Source organism: Lycorma delicatula, chromosome 6, assembly GCF_047948215.1.
Source record: "Lycorma delicatula isolate Av1 chromosome 6, ASM4794821v1, whole genome shotgun sequence".
NCBI classification, from domain to species: domain Eukaryota; kingdom Metazoa; phylum Arthropoda; class Insecta; order Hemiptera; family Fulgoridae; genus Lycorma; species Lycorma delicatula.
This window is the reverse complement of record NC_134460.1, coordinates 141,154,306-141,180,536: the sequence shown is the minus strand read 5'-3', so window position 1 is coordinate 141,180,536 and position 26,231 is coordinate 141,154,306. Positions and strand designations below refer to the sequence as shown.

Genomic DNA, 26,231 nt, shown 5'->3' with positions numbered 1-26,231 from the left:
AGAGGTAGGTCAAGCTCAGGGCCATTCTTGCATGCTGGGTGCTTGAACTGTGGTCTCATCAACACAAAATGAGTTTCAGCCCAGAGAAGATCACGATGATGCTTCTCAAAGGCCATTCAGCGGAGAGTCGGTGAGTTCGAGTATTGGTGTCAGGTCATCGAATAAAGGACACTGAGGTTCAGAAGTATCTCAGGGTGTATCTTGATAAGAAATTTCAGTTCAAGAGGCACCTTCAATATGTTACAGAAAAGGTTTGCAGTGTCTTTTTTGGGATCCAATGTGTGGTCAATCCAGATTGGGGTCTCAATTTTAGGACCTTAAGAATCCTGTACAAGGGCGTGTGTGACGCAATTATGATGTATGCTGTGCCAGTTTGGGAGGCTAGGATGAATTTCCATAGTTATAGAAATATATTATTATTGAGGGCCCAACAACTATTACTGTTGAAAGTAACAGACAGTTACCAGACGGTTTCACAGTAGGTGGTCTTGGTGATTGCGAGTGAAACCAGTTGATATTCCAGCTTTTGAGAGATAGGAGCACAGTATGTTGCTAGGAAGTTGGGTGAGTTGACTTCTGAAAAGATTCAGGAGGAAATCAAGCAACATGGTTATGATATATGGCAGGCTAGATGAATGATACATTTATGATGATGTATTGATGGGTGATATACGCACGATCTCTTCCCAGACATTAGATGCTTATAGGGACGCCTCATGGGTTCTCCCTAACAAATATGTAACTTAGTTTCTTACTGATCACAGGGCCTTCAGGGGTAGACTGGTAGGTTTGGCCTGGTGGATTTGGGTCTGTGCCCGCAGTGTGGGATGCAGGACAATGCCTTCCATATGTTGTATGAGTGTGTCAAATACAATCTGGAGCACACCACAGTAATTTGTCGATGAATACCATCAGAGCAATGCTTGACATCAGTCAAAACTGGAAGGACCAGGCTGAATGGTCAATCGGTTTTGATTATTTTGTTATTAGTTTTATTTCGTCTTTTTGTTTTTGTGTTTGTGTTGCATGTGAATTCACTTTACCTTTCGGGTAGGTAGGTGATTCAGTTCCTTCGACAACTATAGTTTTCAGTCTTGCTTGAAACTAAAGATGTTTAGAGATGCATTTTGTTATTTTTAATAATAATTACCAATGGGACTGTCACTTGTGGCATTTGCATAGAATCATTTGCGTGGAATCCTGGACCAAGGTGACTGAGAAATGTCATATGCAGAGGTTTAAAAGATGGCTTCTGGTAAAGCCCATCAGGGCTAGGATGAAGAGGGTGGTTGGAGGGTGTTTTTTCCTAGGGGATCAGGATATAAAGATCCCCACCTCAAAAATTTCTTTTAAGAAAGAATGGCCATTTACACTTTTTCTTTCTTATAATCAAAAAACTTCTAGATAACTGAACCACTAAATGTCTAGAATTTAGTTTATTTTTTAAGAAATTTTTAAGGAATATATTAAATTTTCAATTACAATTCAATAATATAACTGAATTAGATCTATCAAATGTACATAATCACATGAACATGCAGATGCACTTTGTGCATGTGCACATGCATGCTCTCGCACGCTCAGTTTTTTTTTTAATAAAATTAAACTCACCATTTATCATCTCAAACAGATTAAAATGCTCTGTAGCCTCAATAACACGAACTACTTGATTCTTTCCATCAATCATCTGTAAAAAGTTTTTATTATTTAGCAAAACAAAAAATCATTCTACATTTATGATAATTTTTATTATTAAAAACTACTACTTTTTACTTTTTTCATAATTACTGAATTACAAACATTCAGAGTTAAACAGCAATGATTTAATTCAAAATTCTTAGAAATAATGCAATATGGATTTTTCATTTTATCACAGTTTAGAAAAGAATAAAAACAAAGTAATATTAAATTGTTTACACTTAGGCATTCTCATTTATCTGGATTTATCAAATAAAGGCGAATTTAATTACAAGTCGATTTTTCCTTTAAAATAACTATTGTTGGATCTAGTATAATATTCTTGATTATGAGTTATTATAAAGATTTTTTTCTGTGCAAAATTTGCTTGTCATTGCCCAGACATGATATATTGATTGTAATTAAATTACAACTTGAACTTGTAACTTATTTAATTATACAACTAATTACAACTTGTAACTTAAAAATTTACGATTAAGAATTAAAACCCAGCAACATAGAAATACATGTTAAAAGGAAAAAGCCTTTTAAAATTCTCAATTAAAATAAAATAACCATCAGCTTTAAGGAAAATGGCATAAATAGTTGAAACACACTACAGTAATATGGTTTTCGTATTTATGGGTTTTCTTTTGTTTAAGTTCTTAAACAGTAATTCAAATATTTGAATATAAAGAGAGAGCCCTAAGAAATTGTAAAACATAAGATAACATTTCATTATCCCCTAGAATAGTTCGCATGCCCTAGGTTAAATTTGCGACACAATTGCCACATTACAGATACAATCCACAAAAATGTAAATGCACTATTAGTTGGCCAGTCGCAGTGTGCACAAATGGGTGCATGTCTGCATCATCAGATATCCATGAGTGAGCCTAGTGTGCCCTATTCGAGGAGCTCCACAGTGACATTATGTTCTTAATTGGATGAAGTTTTATTGTTAATATTAGAATCCCACTCCACTTTGCCACTCATAATGAACCACCCTCTTTAGAAAATAGACAAGATCGTTCAAAGCGATATGATTGGTGAAAGGAGGCTGGAAACAAGCTCCTTTGCTGCAACATCAGCATGCTCATTGCCTGAAATTCCAAAATGGCTTTGGATCTAGCAGAAGCTCATAGATATATTATGGCGATTCATTTGCATCTCACAAGCAACAGGGTGTCTGGAGTACATCTCATTAATTTCTTAACACACTTGTGGAATGAGCAAATAAGAACATGTCGAAATGTTGGGCTAATAATATGCAAGGTTAATTATATGATGTAATTATAAAGAGAAACAAAGTAGATTATATGAGAGATTACAACTGTTCTTATCACCATGCTTAAATATCAGTTATATTTGAGCTTCTTTTTTTACAAGTTTAGTCTCCATGGTGATTCCAAAAGAGGCTATGATCAGTCATTATTTAAGAGAGTGATGTTGTTTCATTAGTTCACTGGTGATTGATAGTTTTATTATATTCACCTAACACAACTATTATAACTGAACCTTTTGTAAAGAGGTAAAACTGACTCTGCATTCAGACAGATTCATGTCAAAATACTGAAAGTTTGAATATTAACATCATGTAATTAAGTCTTTCCTGTTCACTTTTAAGTTAATAATTACTTTTTTGTAGGACTGTTCACTTCATAATCATTACTTTCATCATTTAAAAATAATTCATATCATTTGATTCCTCTAATTAATTTCATTAAACAATTTTAATAACCAAAGTAATTATGCACCAGAAACTTACAAGGGTCTTCCTTTTACACAACTTCCTCCCCACAAGAAGGCAATGAATGAATGAATAATGCTATAGGATAACAAATAAATACTGTTCCTCTGGTTGACTATTTTGAAACGTTGATTTCTTTCTTAAAGCGTAAGTTGGTTGAAGAAACATAATATTTAATATAGTTGCTATAATATATCTATAGTTAATATATCATATTTATTATATATAATATTTAATACATTATATAGTATTTAATATAATTGTATTATATGAGTTAGAATTTTTTTTTAAAGTTATTAAATTTTTCAGTTTTTAATGAAAAATAATTAATCTGGTTTGCTTTGCTGTATAAGTAATGTCTATTTTTTTTAATTCTGAAGATTTTATTGAAAAAACTATGAAATAGTTGTTTCCTTTACTACTGCAGTATAAAGCTATTTTGTTAGTACTAGGCAGATAATCAACTGGTAAACTATAAAGTGATAACGAGTTTAGTATAGTATTAGCCTGTAACATAATAGTAAACTATTTTTATTATACCATTGTATTCATCAGTATTAATAAACTATAGATAAAAATATTATCTATATTACTATAAATTAAATATCTATAAATAAGCTAAGTTTCAATTTATCAATGAAATATTTTTAATACTTTTTTACTTTTATATTAAAAATTTCAAAGAAATTTTATTTTTTTTTTTAAATAAGTTTTCAAATAGAAACAAATTTATGCAATCTATTTACTGAAAAATTAAAATCTGTTCTGAAACTGATGTGAAGGCACTGCTATTCGTATAAATTTAAAAAAAAACTGATGTTAGACCACTAATGAAAGCTTTGAGGAGTTTAATGAGAATAAAAAGTTGAATTATTTCTGTTCAGATAAAAAGGCTTTAAAGTATTTTATAAGGCAAAAACAGTTAATGAATTAGAAAAAAGGAAAAAATAAAATGATCCTGACTTTTAATTTGATTTAAATTAAATTATCTAAACTAAATTATTTAAAGTAAATTATCACTTCTATTGTATACACCAGGCCTATTGATACATCAGGCTGTGAACAATATATGCTTGAAATTTAAAATATATTCACCAGCATCATTAAGTATACGTATAACTACTACCAGCGAGTAGACATCCTAAAATGTTTTTGGAGAAAATAGTAAAAGAAGATTTATCTAGTACAAGATGTGGAAAGTACTTAAGTAGAAAGTAATATGAATAAATAATAATAATATATTATATATATATATATATATATATATATCATATTTATATATATTTATATCGTGAACAACCTATATATCGGTTGTTCACGATGCTGGGCAGCGCGGATCGTTGTCCTCTATGTGATGAGATTTTCTTTGGGAAACAGAAGTATTTTCATTGTGTGGTGTGCAAAATTTGGTATCATCAAAAATGTTTAGGACTTTTGGCGAAGGAGGTTAGATTGTATTCTCAGAGCAAGAATTTTAAATGTGGCTCTTGTATAAAGAAGCATTTCATTATCGATGATAACACTTCTGTTGGACACAGCGTTGAATCTGATAATGGTACTGTTAGTGGTTCTATTCGGAGAGATATGCTGTCTGTTAAGGTTGTTGAATGTATTTTAAATGATACGGGTCTTTCAATAAATCCACCCGAGGTGGTTTGTGATAGCTGTTATAAGCAGAGCGATATCGTTGCTGATAAGGATTTACTCAATCTTTGCGGTCTGCTGTTGACGAGGGAGTTCTGGAAATAATTCGTGCCCTCCAGTCTGAACTTAATGATATAAGGTTTGAACTTAAACGTCTTTGATGTAAGAATTCTGAATTGAAGTCTTCGATTAGCGAAATAAGAGGTGTAGTCGTGACTGGGATGGTTGTTCAAGATGGAAATTTTTACAAGAATGTTTTTTCCTCTGGTTCTTCTTCTCTTTTGCCTGCTAACCTTATTCCTGATCCAGTTAGACCTCGTTGTGGTGACGATAATATTAACCTCTCCTTGCCATCTCACTGTGCTACTTCTGTAGTTAATGCGGCTAAGAGGAATGGCAACATGACACGAGTGCGGAGTTTTGATACTGGGTGTATTCAGGATGCAGTGAGGTCCTCCGGAAATGCTTCGCATGTGGATTTCAAGAATGCTGAGGGGCTTACTTCTGCTACAGTTGACGCTCTAAATAAATCCGCTAACCCTGTGAATGGTGTTTTGACTATAGCCTCCCATGATGTAGCTAAGATAACTGTTTGGACTGTTGCTGGCTCTGAGAAGCGTAAAGGCCCCAAAGTAAAGTCTTTTCTTGAGGGTTCCGTTGCCCCGTCTAACCCTAAGAAAAGGGTGAGGTCTCGAAATGCAGCGATGTATGCTGCGATTTGGTTAAGCCCAAGACTAAAGCTCTTTTTGTTTCGAGGTTTAACTCTTCAACCAGGGTTGGTGATATCACCAAATTGCTTGGGAAACACAACTTTCAACATCTTCAGTGTATTCGTCTGAAGACTAGGTACGATTCGTATAGCTCGTTTCAAATTGAAGTTTGTGCTTCGGATTTTGACAACTTAGTTCGTCCTGACATCTGGCCTGTTTGTATGCTGTTGGCTCCATTTTATGGTCCATTGAGGCCTGATGCAGTGTTTGTAGAAAAAGGTTCACGGGAGGATGGATTGCAGCTCGGTAGCGATGGATAAATTGAGGATGATCTACCAGAATGTTTATGGTTTGAGGACTAAGCAGGATGAAATTTTCGCGTCCTTGATTGATTTTCACTTCGACGTGGAGCCTTGACTGAGACTTGGCTTAGCGATGAGCACTGTGATGTCAATCTGTTTCCAGACTGTTACCATATTTTTCGGGCTGACCGGGATTATGCTGCTTCTTTACTTCAGCGTGGTAGTGGTGGTTCGGCTATTCTTGTAAAATCAAGCATTAGGTGTACGAGGAGGAAGGACCTCGAGACGTTTCCTGAAGCTGTGTGGGTTGAGCTAATTTGACCAGGCATGAAGAATATGTTGGTTTGTGTTATGTATGTTGCTCCGTTTTTAGCTTCAAGTCTCCTCGACCAATATTTTGATTTTCTGTAAGGGCACGTAGATATTTTAAGTTTTGATATTTGTATTGTAGGCGATTTTAATGTATCTGGAGTGTGCTGGTCTACTAGAAGTCTTCCTGCAAATATTGGGTTTTATGCTAAATGTAAGGCACGATCGGTTTTTGACTTTGTTGACATGATGAACTTGGACGTTTTTGCACACGAAACAACGGATCCTTCCTTCTACAATAATGGTTTGGATTTAATTTTGACTAACTGCAGGATTTTCAATAGAGATGCTGAGGATCTTGTTTGCCCTGATAAGTTCCATCCTCCGTTTGAAATTGGGTTCCTTGAAGTCGCAACCGTTGATGTGGCAGAAACGGGCCTGGTTTTTGCTATGATCGTGGTGATTATTGTGCATTGTATGACGATGTGAGGCTTGATGATTGGTGGAATATTCTCTTAACCGTCGATTTGGAAGAATCGGTTCTGGGTTTACAAAAAATAATTACTGCAGCGATTGATAAACATGTTCCTGCATTTCGTCCTGAGTCAACCAAATTTCCACCTTGGTTCGATAGGAACATCTTCTCAAGAGGAAGAAGGCTGCTCATCGCAGGTTTAAATCTTCTGGTCTGTTGGATGATTATTTCTATTTTCTCAGCTGCGTAGAGATTTTAAGTATGCGATAGCGGATGCCAGAGTGGTTTGGGCTCGGAAGTGTGAATTTGACCTTTGTTCTAATCCGAGGAAATATATTTTTGGAAATATATTTCTCGACAGAAGTCTAACTATGTGAGGACTCCAGCCCCTATTATCGATGGACGGACTATTTCTGATCCTCGGTTGAGTTGTCAGCATTTTGGTGAATATTTTCAATTAGTATACCAGGACTTTCCTACGCAGACTACGTCTGGTGGCGCCTGTATCAACAACCATCAGATTCTTGACATTCCGATGGTTTCATCTTATGACGTATCCAGTGCTATAAACATTCTTAACGCTAGATCGGCGGTTGGCTTAGATCGGATTCCTGCGTTTGTTATCAAAGGTTTAAATGAGTTTGTTTCTCCTATCCTGGCTTCCCTGTTTAATTGGAGCTTGTCTTCTTCTTTTCCTTCCCTATGGAAACACGCAGTTATTACTCCTATACCTAAGCCTGGTGTCCCTTCTCTGGATAATTTCAGGCCTATTTCTATCATCGGTACCTTTTCCAAAGTCTTCGAGAGGATTCTATTTGGACATATTTATGACCATGTTCTCCCGATGTTATCGTCATTTCAGCATGGATTTATTAAAGGTCGTACACCAGCTTCTAATTTGGCCGCCTTTTTGCAGGATTCAGTTAATGCAATTGAGCATAGGGGTCAAGTAGATGTGATATATTTTGATTTTACCAAAGCTTTTGACAAGATGCCCCATCATTTGTTGTCGTCAAAGACCAAGGGCTTCGGCTTCAGCGATCGTCTTAATGATTGACTGTCCTCTTATCTTCATGACAGGCGTTTTGGTGGACAGATGTCTGAGGAATCCTTCTTGGCTAAGTCTGGATTGTCCCAAGGCTCTGTTTTGGGTTCCCTTCTTTTTATTATTTTTATAAATGATATCGGGGATCTTTTGACGTGCAATTTTCAGATGTTTGCGAATGACGTCAAAATATATTGTCCGATCAGGAATAGTATGGATCACCTGTTGCTACAATTGAATATTAACAAGGTTGTTGAGTGGGCTGACCGCAATTGTATACCCTTGAATTTTTGAAAGACCAAACATTTGACTTTGTCTCATAAGACGTCGAGCTCTTTTTTCAGCTATAGGATTGGTACGCACGCTATTGTCACTGAGACATTGGTAGAAGACCTCGGGATTTTATTTGACACGAAGCAATATTTTCACGAATATATTGCTCGGATTGTCAATAAAGCACGCCAGGACCTTGGTCTTGTCCTTTGGATTTGTGGACGGTTTAACAATATTTCCACTTGTAACCTGCTGTACCAATCTTTGCTGAGGAGTCGCTTGGAGTACTCGACCGTGGTGTGGAATAGTACACGAGTTTTTGCCTCTGATCTGGTTGAGGGTGTTCAGAATAGGTTCTTGAACTTTTTTCTTTCTTTTTCCTGTTTAGCCTCCAGTAACTACCGTTTAGATAATTCTTCAGAGGATCAATGAGGATGATATGTATGAGTGTAAATGAAGTGTAATCTTGTACATTCTCAGTTCGACCATTCCTGAGATGTGTGGTTAATTGAAACCCAACCATCAAAGAACACCGGTATCCACGATCTAGTATTCAAATCCGTGTAAAAATAACTGGCTTTACTAGGACTTGAACGCTGGAACTATCGGCTTCCAAATCAGCTGAATTGGGAAGACGCGTTCACCACTAGACCAACCCGGTGGGCTTAGGTTCTTGAACTGAATGCGTTTTAAGTTTGGAGATTGTTTTGTTGGCGCTAGTAGAGAGGATATGTTGAGGCGATTAGACCTTTCCAGGTTATCTGATAGATTGGAAGTCGAGAGTTCCAGCGTTCAAGTCCTAGTAAAGCCAGCTATTTTTACACGGACTTGAATACTAGATCGTAGATACCGGTGTTCTTTGGTGGTTGGGTTTCAATTAACCACACATCTCAGGTATGGTCGAACTGAGAATGTACAAGACTACACTTCATTCACACTCATACATATCATCCCTCATTCATCCTCTGAAGTATTATCTAAACGGTAGTTACCGGAGGCTAAACAGGAAAGAAAGCCAAGAAAGCCAAGCCAAGGTTATCTGATAGAAGAACGTAACTTGACTTGGTTTTCTTTTATAAAGCTCTGCACAATAAACTTCCGACGCGTTATCATGTTGTCTTGCGGAACCAGGCCAGGTCAGTGAGGTCTTTTAGGCAGTTTGTGACGCCGGTTGGTTCCACCATGTGTCCGACTGAGTGGTGTACCAGTGTTGCAGTGGATTTCCAGGATAAGCTAAGCTTTTGGAAAGATGAGACAACCTTCATTAAAAATTTGAGAGGGTTACGTGGCGATGGATTATTGTCCTTGGTGTAATGCTCACTTTCATGATTTTAAAATGACTGTTGTTTTTTTAAGGATTATTGCTTATAACTTGTTTTATTTGGAATGTATTAGTAATATTGTGTTTTTGTTTTTGTATGTTTTCATCTATGTGTTTTTGTTATCACTCCATAGCTACCGTTTTTAAAGTTCTAATTATTATTTTTTTGTATTTGACTGTATAATTGTTATTGTTATTATTGTTATTACTATTGTGTTTTGGATATTATATTTTAATATATGTGGGTTGTTGACTTGTGGCTGTTCTTTTGTGACTTTATGTGATATTGTGCAACATACAAAGGTTTTGTGTAACTGTTCTGTTGCACAAACAAAGCAAATAAAAATAAAAAAATAAAAAAAATAATATATAATATATAATATGTATTTATAAATTTTAAATATTAAAATAAGATTGACCATTATCAAAGGTGCACAATATGTAACAGTTATTCCAGATTAATTAATACAAAACTGCATCTCAAGATTTGATTATTTATATCGGTCAAGATTAATTTGATTATTAAAGGACAGAATATGGAATTAATCTATTTAAACAATTATAATTGAAGAAAGGAAAAAAAATGTAATTCCCTTCTTAGTAGTGAGTCTGTACAGCACAAACAGGATTTCATGTTTTTATTTGCCAAGAGATTTTTGATCAGAAATGAATTAGAAAGGCAATTTTTGTCTGGTGAAAACTGGGCAATGTTAAATAATATTGTAGAATAGCTGAAATTTTTCATTACAGTTTGGTTCAGGAATTCTGTTATGAACTTTATGTATCATAACAGATTTATTATTTTGCATTTGAAAAATATTAATTTAAAATAATAAAAAGTAATATTTTTGATTTTGTATAATATCTCATTAAAATATGTTTTGTTTGTGAGTTTCTTGCTCTGACAAATTATACATTCACATGATCCCGTTTCTAGTTCAATAGTGCAAAACAAATCAAATTACTGATAATATTTCTTTAATGCCTTAATAAAATGAATTTAATTGATTAATACATTTTTTAATTTATTAATTTTCTGTCCTGTTAAATGAATAATATTTTTTTAAATGTTAACCATAATACTAAAGCAATGCAAGAGATAAAATCTTTCATTATTAGATAATATAACAAGTATAGTAAAATCTACTAAGAATTAATGAAAAGCAATAAAAAAATTACAAATCAGGCTAATCATCAAGCTATTTTTGCATACCTGACAATTTCCTTCTTCAATAATGTAGAACTCATTGCAAACACTACCTGCATATGCTAGAACTTCATTTGGAGGAATCATATATATTTCAACAAGCATTGACAACTTATCTAAAAATTCATCACCCATTGCCTTTACAAAAACAAAAATAATGTTTTCACAGAGATAAAAAAGAAATAAAAAAGATAAAAGATAATGTTAATTTTGTCACCAAGCTGAAAGCATTACTGCACATTAGCATGCTCTACCAATATGAAAGAGATAAACAATTTTACAACTGACCCCTCATCTGTTCACCACAAGGATTGGCTGAATAGTGGACATTACTTTCAAAGATAGCAACTCAAACTAGACTTTTATATCTCAGATAGGTACTTTTCATGCACCATAGCCATAAGACTAGGAGGAATAGCATATATATTCCTGTATAATATGATATTACACTTTAAGATATAAATACTCACAAAAAAAGGCATCAAAAATTGCAATTTTTATGCAATACTGCAAATGATTCAAATACACCACATATTTTCTCAATACAGGTATTTTTATGTTTCAAATACTTTTTTGAATATAAAATGTATGAACAATTTTGGAAATTTGAGCTCAATACATTTTACAATAGAAGAGAAAAAGTATAATAAATATAGACATGTAGTAATAATAACACTGATAAAGATAATTTTTGTTTCCTAACATGTGATACATGATTTTGATCTGTTTTTTGCTGAAAACAAATATGAACTCAGAATCTTTCTATCACCCACAATTTTTGAAAAGGTTTATTAAAGGGCTTTTTTCATTTTTCAATGTATAGTTAACATTTTAAGCTCCTATATTGTATTTTGTTTGCTCATTTTTTATTGTTTAGCTTTGTTAACATAATTTGTAAGCTACAAATAAACAATACTAGACAAAGAATTAAATCAAATCATAGCACATATTATGACATCATATCTAATACTGAAGAGTGAGCCTTCATGGGCAAGATTAATCATGTCTATGCAGGTCAAAACATGTAGCTGAAAACACAGCTGTGTTGTTTGTATTAAGCATTGCATTTAGGAATGAATTAACTTTGTTCAGTTTCATTGCTCTCTTTGTTAACAGTACAGTGTCATAATGCCTCAAAGTTGTGTAAATGATGTGGATGCCTTTTGTTATGTATATAGTGTGTTTACCGTAAAATCAAATAGAAAGACATTAAACCTTTAATTAAAAAAGTATATCATTTGTACTTTCACTGTAAAATTTGTGATCAGGATAAGATATGGGCTCCTCATATAGTATGTACTAATTGTTCTGTATATTTAAGAGGATGGCTGAAAGGTACATGGAAGGCTTTGCCATTTGGTGTACTTATGATTTGGCATGAACCAAAGGATCACGTAACCAATTGCTACTTTTGTTTAACAAGCATGTCTGAAATTTCTAAAAAATCTAAACACACTGTAAAATATCCTTCATTGCAATCTGCAATCAGGCCTGTATCTCACACTGAAATTATTCCTGAGCCACCTGTGAATGTATATTTCAAAAGCAGCAATGAAGAATCAGGCAGTACTGAAGAAGACAACAATGATTTTGATTTTGAATTATCTTCTAATAAGCCACATCTTATATCACAAGGTGAAATGATTTAATTAGCGATTTAAATTTATCAAAAAATCAAGCTGAACTGTTAGAATCAAGACTGCAAGGTTGGAATTTACTTCAAAAAAATACAAAAATTTTGTATTTTGATGAAAAGAACTTTCTCAGTACATTATTGATGAAAATAATTTGGTTTATTGCACAAATATTGATGAGCTTATGTTGCACTTAGGACAAGTACATAAACCTGAGGACTGGCGCATTTTCATAGATTCATCCAAGTATAGTTTAAAAGTGGTTCTACTCCACAACGGTAACAAATATCCTTCGATACCAATCACTTATAGTGTTAATTTGAAAGAGACATATGATGTGATGAAAGACGTTCTTGAAAAAATAAATTATAAAAAAAAAAACTGGAATATATGTGGTGATTTGAAAGTTATAGCTATTTTGTTAGGCATGCAGTTAGGTTACACCAAGTACATGTATTTTCTTTGTGAACGGGGCAGCCAAGCTAGGGATAAACATTATGTTACCAAAGAGTGGAAGAAACAAGACAACTTAACTCCAAATGGTTAAAATATTATTCATAAGCCCTTAGTTGAACCTAAAAAAATATTTTTACCCCCTCGCCATATCAAGCTAGAACTAAAGAAAAATTTTAAGGATTAGTGCTGGATTTTTGTAAATCAGGCAAAAATTTCCATAAGGGAAGGATAAATTAAAGAAAGAATATTTGTTGGTCCTCAAATAAGAGAGTTGGTCAAAGACTATGTATTTACTCAATGTTAAATAATGTAGAAAATGCAGCTTGGGCTTCATTTAATGAAGTTTGCAAAAATTTTCTTCGCAAAGAAAAATTTAACAATTACCTTGATATTGTTTGTAATTTTTTACTTCATACAGAGCTGTGGGATGTAATATGTCTTTGAAAATGCATTTCCTCCACTCACATCTGGATTTTTTCCTAAACAACCTCAGAGACGTAAGTGACGAACACTGAATTTTTCCACCAAAACATTTTGGTGATGGAAAGCCGCTATAAGGGGAAATGACATACTAACATGCTAGCCGATTATTGTTGGACATTAATTCGGGATGTACCTGAGGTTATTTATAAAAAAATAGCTTCAGCTAAATCAAACATAGGTATAGCTATGCAGAATTATAAATTTTACAAATTTTAACTATATTTGCTCTTAATTTTTTTTTTGAAGCATAATTTATTTTAAATTATGGGTGAAAAATTGTATTTACAGATCTGTAATGTACGCAAAAAACAAATTCAAAAAATGGTATCACACTGATAGACAGAAAAATTTTTTTTTAATGTTTCTCTATCAGTGTAATATATAAATTATATTTATTTACATAATTTATAATGATAATTTATATCATTTTTTTATGTCTCATAAAAGTGCTTTTGTAGAAAAGACTAGTTACACAATTCTATGTTTTGTTAAGTTTATTCTTTTCTAAAAAAATGAATTTTGTTAACTATTTATTTTAATATAATCAGAAAGGCACATTTGTATTTTTTAAAAATACAATTTAATAAAACTGGCGCTAATATTCCAGCTGAAGATGTTTATTATAACTATTGTCTTAGGTGATTTATGTAAATGACATTTAAAATAATTTTCATTAAATGTCTAATTTCTATCATCCAGTCATCATTGTTAAATTTATGTTTCTTACTGTTATGATTTCCATATTTTATTTATTAGCATCTGTCTTGTTATAAAAGCACAAGTTGGATTTATTTTTATTAATTTATTTTATTTAATCTTTTATTACCTGATTTATATGGCATTTCATAACTGGGAATGTATTTCATTAAACTTTTTTAATGAAATTTTTTACGTCAGTTAATTTATATTTTTTATGCTTATCACTATTTACTTCTATGCATTTAATTATCTATTCATCTATTTTCTCTTTTATACATCTATTCATCTTTACTATCAATTTTGAGTAAGGCTGTGTTAATCATACTAGTGTACGAGTGTTATAAGAAGGTAATCTTTGTTAACATGAATATATTGATCTATTAATAATTGACTAATCTCTTAATAATTATTCTAGATACATTTAAAGTTGGATTAAGCTTATATCTTTTGTAATATGTTAGTATCTAAGAAGATGATTTTACAAACTTTGTTACTCAAAAGTAAGCTAGAAAGAAAAAGTGTGTGTGTGTGTGTGTATATATGCACTCACACATGTGTGTCTGTATTAGTTGGATGAATGGAAAATGCAGAAAAATTCCATTAAATTTTTTTTTGTGCAGTTATTTTACCAATAATTGTATAGGATTGTTAACTATGGAAAATGTTTTAATATCGCTATCTCATCAATATATTATTATTATTAACAGTGTATATTAACAAAATGTATGTTGTTAATACAACAATATTTTAACATATATTAACATTCTGTATTACACAGAATGTTAATAACACAAACATATTATTTATTATACAGTCATTAAATGATTAATACTGATTAATTAATTTTGATATTTGACAGTTATCTGGATACCACACTGTTTGTCGCGTATTATCTTTTTTTCTGCATTTATTTTTATTGATAATATTATTAAATATAAGTTTAAGTTAACATAAACTTTGTTACATGACCATTATTGCATTGTAAATTAGGTAGCATCCAGATAACAATGAGTATAATAATTTCTATTTACTGATAACAGGGGAACACTTTTAAGTTCCTTATGTGTGTGTTCAGTTTTCATAGCATATTTCAATCTTTCAGGTAAATCCCACATTATGTCTTCTTCATTGAGTACTGTGTAACCTTGCCTGTAAAAAGTACAAACTTATTAAATATGATAGGTTCATGTTCCACTGAATAAAATTTCCATAAATTTTACGTAATTTAGCAATGTTAATAATGCCTAATTATAATGAACTGCCAGCAGTTAACACTGAATGGTCCAGAGTAGCAACAGCAACCAGTCAGTGAGAGTGGCTGCAAGTGTTTGCAAATCATTTGAAGTTTTTGGTGAAAATTTTACAATATAATTTGAATTGGTATGACACATAAAATGAATTTCAATGAGTACATGACCATAAAAAATTAATAAAATCTCTTTTAGTTTTTACTTCAAGATATTGTTTTGGAGTTTTTCTTTAACATTTATTAAAACGAAAACTGCTGTTTTCTAAACGTAATATAGTGAAGACCAAATAGCCTCTCACTTTCCTAAAAATCAAGTATTTGATTTATTTCAAATTCATAATTAACTATTATCAAGACTTTTTGTTAAATTTTTTAACATTTAAAATTTAACTGGCTAGTTTAAGCTGAATATTTCTGCGATGATACAGGACATTTGTTAATTAATTTAAATAAATTATACTATTATATAAATTAAATTATACTAGGTAAATAAATTATACTATTTTTTTAATGGGATTTGCACAATAGAGAGGAATTTAGTGGAATGGAGTTCAGAATTCAAACAACTATTTAGACAAAGCCAAATAATGAAATTCAGTAACACTACATAAATGGAAGATCACCATGCCTAATTAAAGGGTTAGAAATTTTTACAAATTATATAAAATGAAAATATCATAAATTGTTACAAAAGTCATAATGTTCTGATGCTCTTTAATAGCTGCAAAGTAAAGTAAAACAACACATAAATATTTCTTAAGGAGTAGTACTGTTAAGATCATTAAACATTGACTAAATGTGTGAAACATATATGTGTATTTTGTTGATACATATAAGCCACTTATAATTTATTTATCATTAAATTAATATGCAAAAAATAAAATTATAATAAAAATTAAATCAAAAAGTTGAATAGTAATGTGTATATTTAATTACCTATGTTGCCACTGAAGATACATGAAATTAAATATTCTAAATTTAAGAGCATTGGGCATTTTATTATTTTCCAAAATCCTTGACATAATGTTCATGAACTGTGTAAACTCCTGCCTGAAAATAATTTATATTTTCATTAAAATACAACACTAAAAATAATAATGTAAAAAATTATAAATAATAATACAGATACATGAATCAGTTTCATAATTAAGAACATATTATATCTATATTAGTTTTAAATGTGTAAAACCCCTATCTGTATAATATTGTTACCTGTATAGTATTTTCTATAAATATTTCACAACTAGTGATTTGAATCAATAGATTTCTACTCATTTTGCAAGCTACAGCTTTGACGTTAAAAAGTTTAACAAATCAGATTTAAATTTTTTATAAATATAAATGTACACTTACAAACACGAATATTAATAATTTAATTTATTACATAATCATTAAATTATGTTATCTATAGTAATACCTTTTACCTATTTATGTAACAATACCTTTGAAAACACGTAAGTATAAAAATATCTCTAGATGTGCAAATGTCATGGAAAATCGTTTATGTGATTAGCTTAATCAGAAGATCATGAACTATGTAAACCAGGTACCAGGTATATGATAATGCAATCAGAAGAAATGGATGTTGCTGATTTCAATGAGGATAACTTGAAAACTGTAGATTTTTTCACTCATATTTCAATGTAATTAACTACATCGGAAATGTGGATTTAGAATAATTTTGAAACTGTAATCAGTTGTAACAAGTTTCATATTACCTTGTGCTTTGTCGAATAATGAAAGGAATCTTTCCTGAAAAAGATGGTAAGATAATTGCAAAAAGAAAACTTTTGAAGAAAGACCAAGAAAAAAGGTACTACTTTTTCAACAAAAAAAAATAATGGATATCATAATGTTTTCTATTTTTATTTAATAACAAAATCTCATATTGTACTTTTTTATGCTAATCATATTAATTGAACTTAACATTGCATTTTCAGTTGCTAATTTTTCATTTTATGAACCTTTATATTTCAATTAATGGAGGTAATACAGTATTTTTAAATTTCTTTTTTCTAATTTAACAATTACACATATTATTGCAAGTGGTAATAACAGTTTCATGTAGGATGTTTAAAGTGATAAAGTTATTTGATGTTTAAGTATATTTCCTGGGTTATTAGTTAAAATTTTTAACTGAATTATCTGCTCATAGTTAAAATTAACATTCTTACGCATGAACTATTAATATTTATTGTGTTATTATGCTTCAGCCAAGTAGTTATATGTATTTCCATGCACTTCAGAACTTTTTTCAGAATCTTCTTAAAACAAAGAAATTACTATCTATTATTATTTTAATTAACTTATTTTAATTTTCTAATATTTTACTTTATTCCACCATTGTTTGTAACATGTATTACCCCAGTTATGGCACAAAATTACAATATTAATATTAATCAGTAAATAAACAGTAATCTTTCAAATATAAAATTTTAAAAATAATAATAAAATGAACAATAAAAATAAACTCATTTATTAACATAAATAGGAAGTAGCCAATATAGCCAAAACATTTAAAATTGTTAATTATACTTGTAAAATTTAGGTTTGTAATTAACACCCTATTATGATTATGACTGCACCAGTAGCAAAAGGTTTCCAAAACTGCACATTACTCATAGTAAATATTAAAATTATGTTCATTCCTTTCCACATTATATCAGAACCCTATCATGACAAACCAGAGTGGCCATGTTGTTTTATGTATGTAATATAGTTTTTACAGTTGCTTATTTTATAAAAGAAAAACCAATTTAAAAAAGTATTGCTGTATGAATAAATGGAATTTAAGTTTAAATCTTTGTAGTAACATGCCGTTCCTTACCATATTGGTAATACAGGTGGCACCCATTGTCAACATAGCCCATCTTTAAGTAGTTATGAAACCACTTTATTGTAAGTGAAATAGTTTACATCATCTGTATCTATGTTTATACAGTATGCTGTTTGTCAATTTTAGTATGTCTTAAATTTCATATTGCTGAAGAATATTGAGATCACATCTTGTACACACATGTTTAAAATTAACAAGCTATGGTTAATATCTCTACATATCAGTTTGTATATATCCTGTTTAAATGTGTTAATTCAGAAAAGTTTTTTTTAACCACGGTATCTTACTTTATAAATATTGTGATTATTTAAATTTTTAATATTAATAAATCAACTTTACTGCTTCATTTGAACCAGATTATGATTTGTACTTAAGCGTTGTAATTTTATAGTTTACTCTCCTACCAGACTGTTTTTAGATTTAAAAACTTATTTAATTATATCCATAAAATAAAATATGCAACAAAAAAACATACAAATCTGCAGTACATTAACGCAAGTAAAAATTTTATCATATGAAATATAGTAGCTCTCATAAATATTACACGGTTATTTATTGTTAATAACTTAACAAAGAAACATGAATTCTTACTTATATGATCCCTGAAGAGTAAGCGTTGCAGAATAATCAGCTATCAAGTAACAAAAAAAAAATGTACCAACAAAACAAAATACAAGTAAGACAATCATCTCATTGACATCATGTGCTGCTATATCACCAAATGCAGTTTGTGTAATTACTAGAAGACCAAAATATATTGATATTTCAAATGGATATAAATGCCTTACTTTAACTGGCATGGACTCACGATCCCTTAAACTTAAATCATCAAACCAACTACCTTCTGTGCACACACTGAAAAAAAAAACAAGGTATTTTGGTTATTTGCCAAGTACAAAACTATTTATCAATACATTTAGTTTATAGACGAACAGATTATAGGTAGTAGTGCTAACTAGCACTAGCAATTGTATCTTTATCTGGAATAAAACTGCTAGGTGAAATACACTAACTTTAGATAAAAAAATGAGAGATAAAAAAAATTATTTATGTGAATTTTAATTATTAAAAGAAGATAGAGAAAAATAAGAATTAAATGAAATTATAAATTATACAAGTATTATCATAATTAAGAAATGTAATTATAAAAAGGATGAAGAAAAACAGAAGAGAATCTATTGTATTATATTGTTCAAAGACAAATAAATTTTACATTTATAAAACTTCGTAAAAGGAGAAGACCAACACAAATGAAGTACCATTACTGTAATTACAAAGATATATTCTCAAATTCTCATAAAAAAAAGGTAGAAAATAACTAAAGAATCTGCTGTATGCGATTCAGAATTATAAAAATTGTTTATAAAAGATAAAAGTAGTACAGTTGCTTATTTATGAAGGGATTATTACAAATTAAGATATTTTGAAAAGAAATCTGAATACGAAAAAATATGTTCCATTATTACATTATGAATTATAACAATTGTACAATTTAAATATTTGAAAAAAATTATCACCAATCTCAGATGTGAGCAGAGTCATGCTGTAATAGAATCAAAGTTGAATTGTAAGAAATCACAAATAAAATACAAGGATTATATGATTGAATTTTGTAAAATTAGGGTAATTTTATACAGACAGGATAGGTTCATACAAAATGGGTTTCAAGGTATGAATTCAATTATATGATATTGCAATTCGGTTATATTGGAATGCATGTTTACAATAATAAATGATACTGTAAGTTGTAATTCAAGATGGTAAAACAAGGTATGAATTAATAAAAAAATATAAAAAATAGTTGATAATTTAAAAAAACAAAATAATTGTGTATTTTTTAATGGTACTGTTAAGTTACTTTTAATTAGCTTCAATACAAATTTATGTAAAGGAAGTTATTTAAACTGAGTTTGTTGTCTCTACTGATGGGATTTATGTAGAATGAATTTTAAATATTATTATCTGTAACTGGTTAACATTCTATATGATTTTCAGCTTATTCTAGAGTTTATCAATTCTATGCTTCAATTAACCAACAAACTAGATGAAAAATAGCTTCAGCAGGAAACCTCAGAATACTCACTGCAGTTGAAAACTACCATCAAAATTATCAGTCACAGACCAAATTATTTCAACAACACAAAATAAATTATGCATATCACATCACATATAAGATCATTTCAGAAAAAAGTGAAATTTATCTTGGTATTTTTTTTTATTATTGTTAACTTGAGATGTAATTAATTGTGACAATTTGTGAATATTTCTCAATACATGTCTAGGTACCTTAAATGTTTTTAATTTTGAACCCTTCCAAACCAATAACTGTAGAAAAAATTTAGAAAGATATAATTAATACATAATATAAATCCTTAATAATTTAATTAATTAATTAATCATTTTTAATGAAGCCATGTACGTATGACAAATAATTGTTAAGAAATTATGCTACGTACATGAGAATTGCTATGTAATCTGTTGAACAAGTTGTTAACACATTTCAACTACCAGAGATATATCTTTTAGCAACATTATGTAAGATAGATATTATCTACCATCACTATGGCACCAACTACTTTACATATTGAGTGGTGGCTCTCACCTAAATTAAACTTCCATTAACTCAAATATCTTTTATTTTACAAAGAAATAAAATTACTATTTTTTCCAATTTCCGATCCATGTTTTCTTACAACAATAAATATTTTATAAAATCAATGTTTAATGCATTAAGTTCTCTTATAACTTGTTTTTATCTTTAATAGTTTGCTACAATCATTAGCAACTAATAATTGTCAACATCATTTAGAGAGAACTGCATTAAGCAATGTCAGATTATAATGAGCTATAAAAACTGATTTATTAAAGGCTTTGACTAATGACATTCTTTCCTTACTATCTAATTTAGATGGTGCAACTTTCTGTTTGTGTGGATACATCAGGTTATAGAGGAATGCTATGCTATTTACAATTTTACTAGGACCGATAATGATACTATACATTGCTTTAATTATTTAAATTTCTATTTTCTTATTAATATTTTCATATTTCTACTGTACCAGTTCAATATATCTTCTTTATTAAAAATAAGTCACGTTTAATTTTATTTCCTCTGAGTACATAAAAATAACAAAAGGTTAGCACTGATGTAAGGTAAGAAATTTTTCAGTTATTGTATTTAAGAAATAGATAATAACATTCCACTGTAGATCATATATTACACTAAGCAAGAGAAAGAGTGAGAGGGGGGAACAAATGCAAGTGTAATCCAATTCAAAAGATTAACAGAATACAGTATTTTAGTAGTAAAACAATATACTTACTTGTGAAAACAAGCCATAGAGTAATATATACTTCCTAACCAATAAGATACAACAGCAAAATATAAAACGTACTTAATTATTTTCAAAGCCAAAAGATTCACTTCAAAACCATTTTCCAGTCTTGTAAAAAATTTATGAACCTATTTAAAAAAAACAATGTTTTAATTATATTTAATAAATTACATATGTATTAATTTTATTAAAAAAGTCACCTGTAAACAGAAACAAATTGCAAAATATAAAGTTTAGATATGCTATTATTTAGTAATATAGTTTTAGCTATTATTGCTAAGCTTAGGTAAGCTATAATATATTATTAGAAACTTTAGCTATTATGATATAATATTTAAAACATAGTATTTTCCTAGAAGAGGAAAATATGTTTTAAATATAATCATATAATCACTATTTTCCTTTCCTAGCAAAATACTTTATTTTAAATATAATCATTCCAGTAATGGACAGCATATATCTAACTACCATACAAGAGGATACATTTTTAGAACAGAATGATTACAACTGGATTTTAATCTCAATTGGTTAATAATGCAATTTACAATCCATTCCAGACATCAAATTCTTCCAAATGTGAAGAGGAAAAAATTCTGATTACTTCTAAAGTGTCTAGGATTTGTAATATAAAGGATATGTAATATAGTTTGATGAAAAGCTTAACAAAATATGGTTAACTTAAAAACAAATTCCTTTCAGCACACCGGAAGGTGTAGGTAGATTTCACCAGTGCTATGTAGGGGAATAAAAAAGATTTCCACTTTAAAGTTAAGAAAAACTTCAAATTTACTCAATATGACAATAGTTTTAAGTTACATATATATACAACTTTTGAACTGACAGTGGTTTTGGGGTCTGGGGCATGTGAAGCGCTAAGTCAAATCATGGTACCCATTACAATAGGTAGCTTTTCTTATGAAATCTACCTAAAAGAAGTTAAAAGCAACCCACTTACTAATAAATAAAAATAAAGTTAAAAGCTAATACATTTTTAATCTCTTAAAAAAAAAAAAATATTTTAATTGATAACTGGTTGAAAAAAATAAGAACCGTTAAAATGACTACACAATTACCTTAACCATACCAATTAATTGGTTTAATTTTAACAATGGTCTCATCCGACGCCCAGTACCAAAATCTATAAACAAGGTGAATATATCTAAAGGCAATGATCCAATCACATCAACTATAAAATAGATTCCTTTAACTTTAAGTTTTAATATTTCCTTGCTTTTACTCACTGAAATGAGAATGGAATAAAAAATAATAATTTAAAGACGTTAGTTAGTATAAAAAGAATTACAATAATATAAAAGATAATTGTTAAATGCTTTTCTATGAACTTCAGCACAAAGTACTCATGTGTTTCCTCATGATTATTTTTCATCACATACTAAGACTCAAAATGTTTCATGTTACAGTTTTGTAACTGAATAACTATTTAAATTAACTTTTTAGGCATACATGTTTCCACACATGTGTTTTTTTTAATTTTCTTCATAAAAATTTGGCGTGGAAGGTTTACCTATTTAGGTAATACTACCATGAAGATTTAAGCTACTTGAAATCAAGAACAAGAACTCCTGAAGATGTAATAGCCATTCTGTAAAAAACAATCCCTGGCACACCAGAAGGTAGATTTCACCAATGCTAAGTAGGGGGATAAAAAATATTTCCACCTTAGTTACGAAAAACTTCAAATTTACTCAATACGACAATGGTTGCATGTTTAGCATATGACAAGCCCCATCTTCTTTTAATTTCAGTCATTCCTTGTTGCAAGGGTTGGTCATATCAAAAATTGTTTCAGACAAAAGTTTTAGGTAATGTTTAGAGGACTAACGACCACTTTAAACTGATTTGATACTGTGCCTATTAAGGGAGGTATGATTTTTTGTCTTCAAAACCCCATTTTTTCCACCCCTTGTTGGTTGGTGATATCAAAAAAACTTTACTTAGATAAGTTTTAGGCCCTTACCCAAAGAATTGTAGGAACTTGATATTTTAATTCAATATTTTACTTAATAAGAAAGTTATAGCGATATTTTGTTTTTTCAGAAAAGCCCCCCCCCCAAATTTCCACCCCCATGGTCTGATTTTGCCCATTAATTAACTCGGGATAAAAGTATAGGATATCATGAGCAGACAAGCACAAAGATATCAAATATAAATTACCAGCTTTATAAATATAAGAGAATGCATAACACATTTATATTCACCTACGTATTTTCCTCTTCTTATAGTTTCTTCTTTTATACTAATGTATTAAGCATATAAAATTGAATTTTTCAATTCTTTGCAATGTATATTTTACTGTTATCTACATTACAAATAAATTATACAATTTTTTACATCCTATCAATGAAAGATATTTCAAGCATAACTTCTGTGTCTGCAGTTATACTTTGATCTACTGCCAAAGTAATAAAACAGCAGTTCATGTGCTGGGTTCTAAATCAGTTACTCTTGAGTTGATTTTCAAGACAAGGGTCTGGCATATTTGTTTCAACAAACTCTTCTTCCTTAGTATCTATGAGAGCATATCTTTTGTAAAGCAAATAAATAAAGAAGATATATATATATATATATATAAAATCTATATATGCCATTTTAGTTATATTGGAATGCCAGCTCTTTGATGAATGCATACATTTAACCAGTTCTGATATTTTGTACACCTCGCAGATTGTAATATGTTAATAAAGAAAAAATAATACAATACCTCTACCTCCAGGCATTTCTTGGGCAGTGATGCACACAAAAAAAAGATCAAGAATATAGACAAGGTTAATAAAAGTAAACACTAATCCCACCTAAAAATAAAAGAAATTACCATTTTAAATTAAGCAGCTACATAATTCAATAAATAAAAATAAATATATAAAAAATATTGTAACAGCAGTTAACAATATACTTGTACATTAATAAAATAGTAAAATAAGTAAATAAAATAAGAATAGTAAGTAAAAAAAAAAGATAATAGTACAAAATAAAATAATAAAACTCTTCATCAGCATATTTACGACAGACATCCTAATAATTCTTCATTGGTTATTACTTACTGTTTATTACTATCTACTTGAGAGAATTCTGAGTTTGTCAATGTATAAAATTATTTGTTAATAGTGTTTTCAGACTTTGATATATAATGACTTTTTTCCTTATTTGGCATGTTTATAAGAGGTTTTTCATAAAAATAATTAAATTAACCATTAAAATTAAACTTTAGATGTTAAAATTTGTGTAACTTCTGTTGTAAATATATTACAATGGTTACATTTGTTAACTTAGTTTATTCTTAAATTAGCCAAGCTTAAGATTGTTCAATGCTTTGTGAAAATGAAATGTTTTACTCATGCTTAGTTTTCTTAATATCTTAGATTAATGGTTGCAAGTTTATATATACTTAATTCATATCATCAACTATTAAATGACAATCATAAAAAATAACATATAAACAAAAATATCTGCAGCTGGAAATTACATTAAGTGAAAAAAATTACTATGTCAAGGGATTAAATAAAAAATATTAACAGCTGTTAAATTTGATTATTAAATTTCAATTCAATCATCATTATGTAGCAAATTATTTATAAACCAGCAAGGAAATATTTCATATTCCAATGTAGTAAATTTGCTTGTTTTCCTTGTTTCATTAGTTATTGATATTAGTGGTTGGAAGTAGGGCAGCTTCTTTAAATAAGTTGGCATAGAAGGAACTATATATGTAAAATTTATAAATATGGTTCATTACAATGAATGTTTTTTATATTCAATTTCTGATATCCTGCACTATCATTTTAATTTTTATGACAGGTACAGTGTGACTACAATAAACAATTCTCAGATAAATAAAAAAAATTATTTTTTTATATGGAATATAATTAATTTACAACAAATTTGGCCTTTTATCATATTACTTATTTTCTAATACACTTCTCATACATACATAAGTGAAACAAAAATACTAACTAGCTTTATTCACACCAAACTACTCCAATTATAAGAAAAGTCTAAACATGTGTTATCAGTATCAACATTTTATGCAACTATCAATATTTCATGATAACATCCTTGACTGAAAACTTAATTTAAAATAAAAATCCCTAACTAATTTTACACTTGAAATGAATTGAATAATAAATTATTCTTTCAATTTAATCTCTAAAATAGGCAACAAACACACATCTAAAATTTACAAAAAAAACTTACCACATACTATCACATGTTACTGACCAATAACAGTGAATTTAAAACTAGTCGGCTTCAACCAGGAAGAATGGATACAGTAGTATACTACATCTCACAAGTCTAGTAGAAGGAAAGACTATCAATCCTACCAGAAAATTACAGAATAAAAGCGAATAATTTAAGAGTATTTTAATGTTTAGTATATCTCATTAACCTCCTGAGACCCAAGATAAAAAAATATTTTCAATGATACCTATGGTAATTTTTAAAGGACAAAAACTTTATACTCCTTGAGACCTGGAAATTTGTTTTTCTGTATATTTCAACTACAATAAGTTTTCATTGTTAAATAGGTTATAAAAACTGTTATAAGAAAATTAGAAAAATAAATAAATTATTTGGGAAAGCCAGGTAATTTATGTTCTTTTAAAAGGACACCAATTCTATGTTACATAATCACTATGAAAAATTATGCACTGTTAATAGAACAACAGGTTTCAAGTGTGTGCATGGTAAGGTTGATAAGGTATTTATTAAAAAAAAAAAAAACTTCATATTAGCTAGATGTAAAAAGAGTTTTTTTTTATTATTAATTTACATGTAATAAAAAAATTGTATCAATATTAAAACTTTAG

The 26,231-nt window shown here is 29.7% G+C and overlaps 1 protein-coding gene across 1 annotated transcript in view; it reads right to left on the bottom strand.

The window, feature by feature from the left end:
* LOC142326950 (uncharacterized) overlaps positions 1–26,231 on the bottom strand; it is a 127,752-nt gene that overhangs the window by 64,812 nt on the left and 36,709 nt on the right. Inside the window, exons 11-18 of the mRNA XM_075369681.1 lie at positions 24,128–24,218; positions 22,479–22,645; positions 21,394–21,533; positions 18,662–18,925; positions 16,171–16,284; positions 15,017–15,134; positions 10,720–10,851; positions 1,612–1,687 (exon numbers count right to left, since the gene is read on the bottom strand). Coding sequence (XP_075225796.1) covers positions 1,612–1,687; positions 10,720–10,851; positions 15,017–15,134; positions 16,171–16,284; positions 18,662–18,925; positions 21,394–21,533; positions 22,479–22,645; positions 24,128–24,218 — 1,102 coding nt within the window. The remainder of the gene's footprint in view (positions 1–1,611; positions 1,688–10,719; positions 10,852–15,016; positions 15,135–16,170; positions 16,285–18,661; positions 18,926–21,393; positions 21,534–22,478; positions 22,646–24,127; positions 24,219–26,231) is intronic.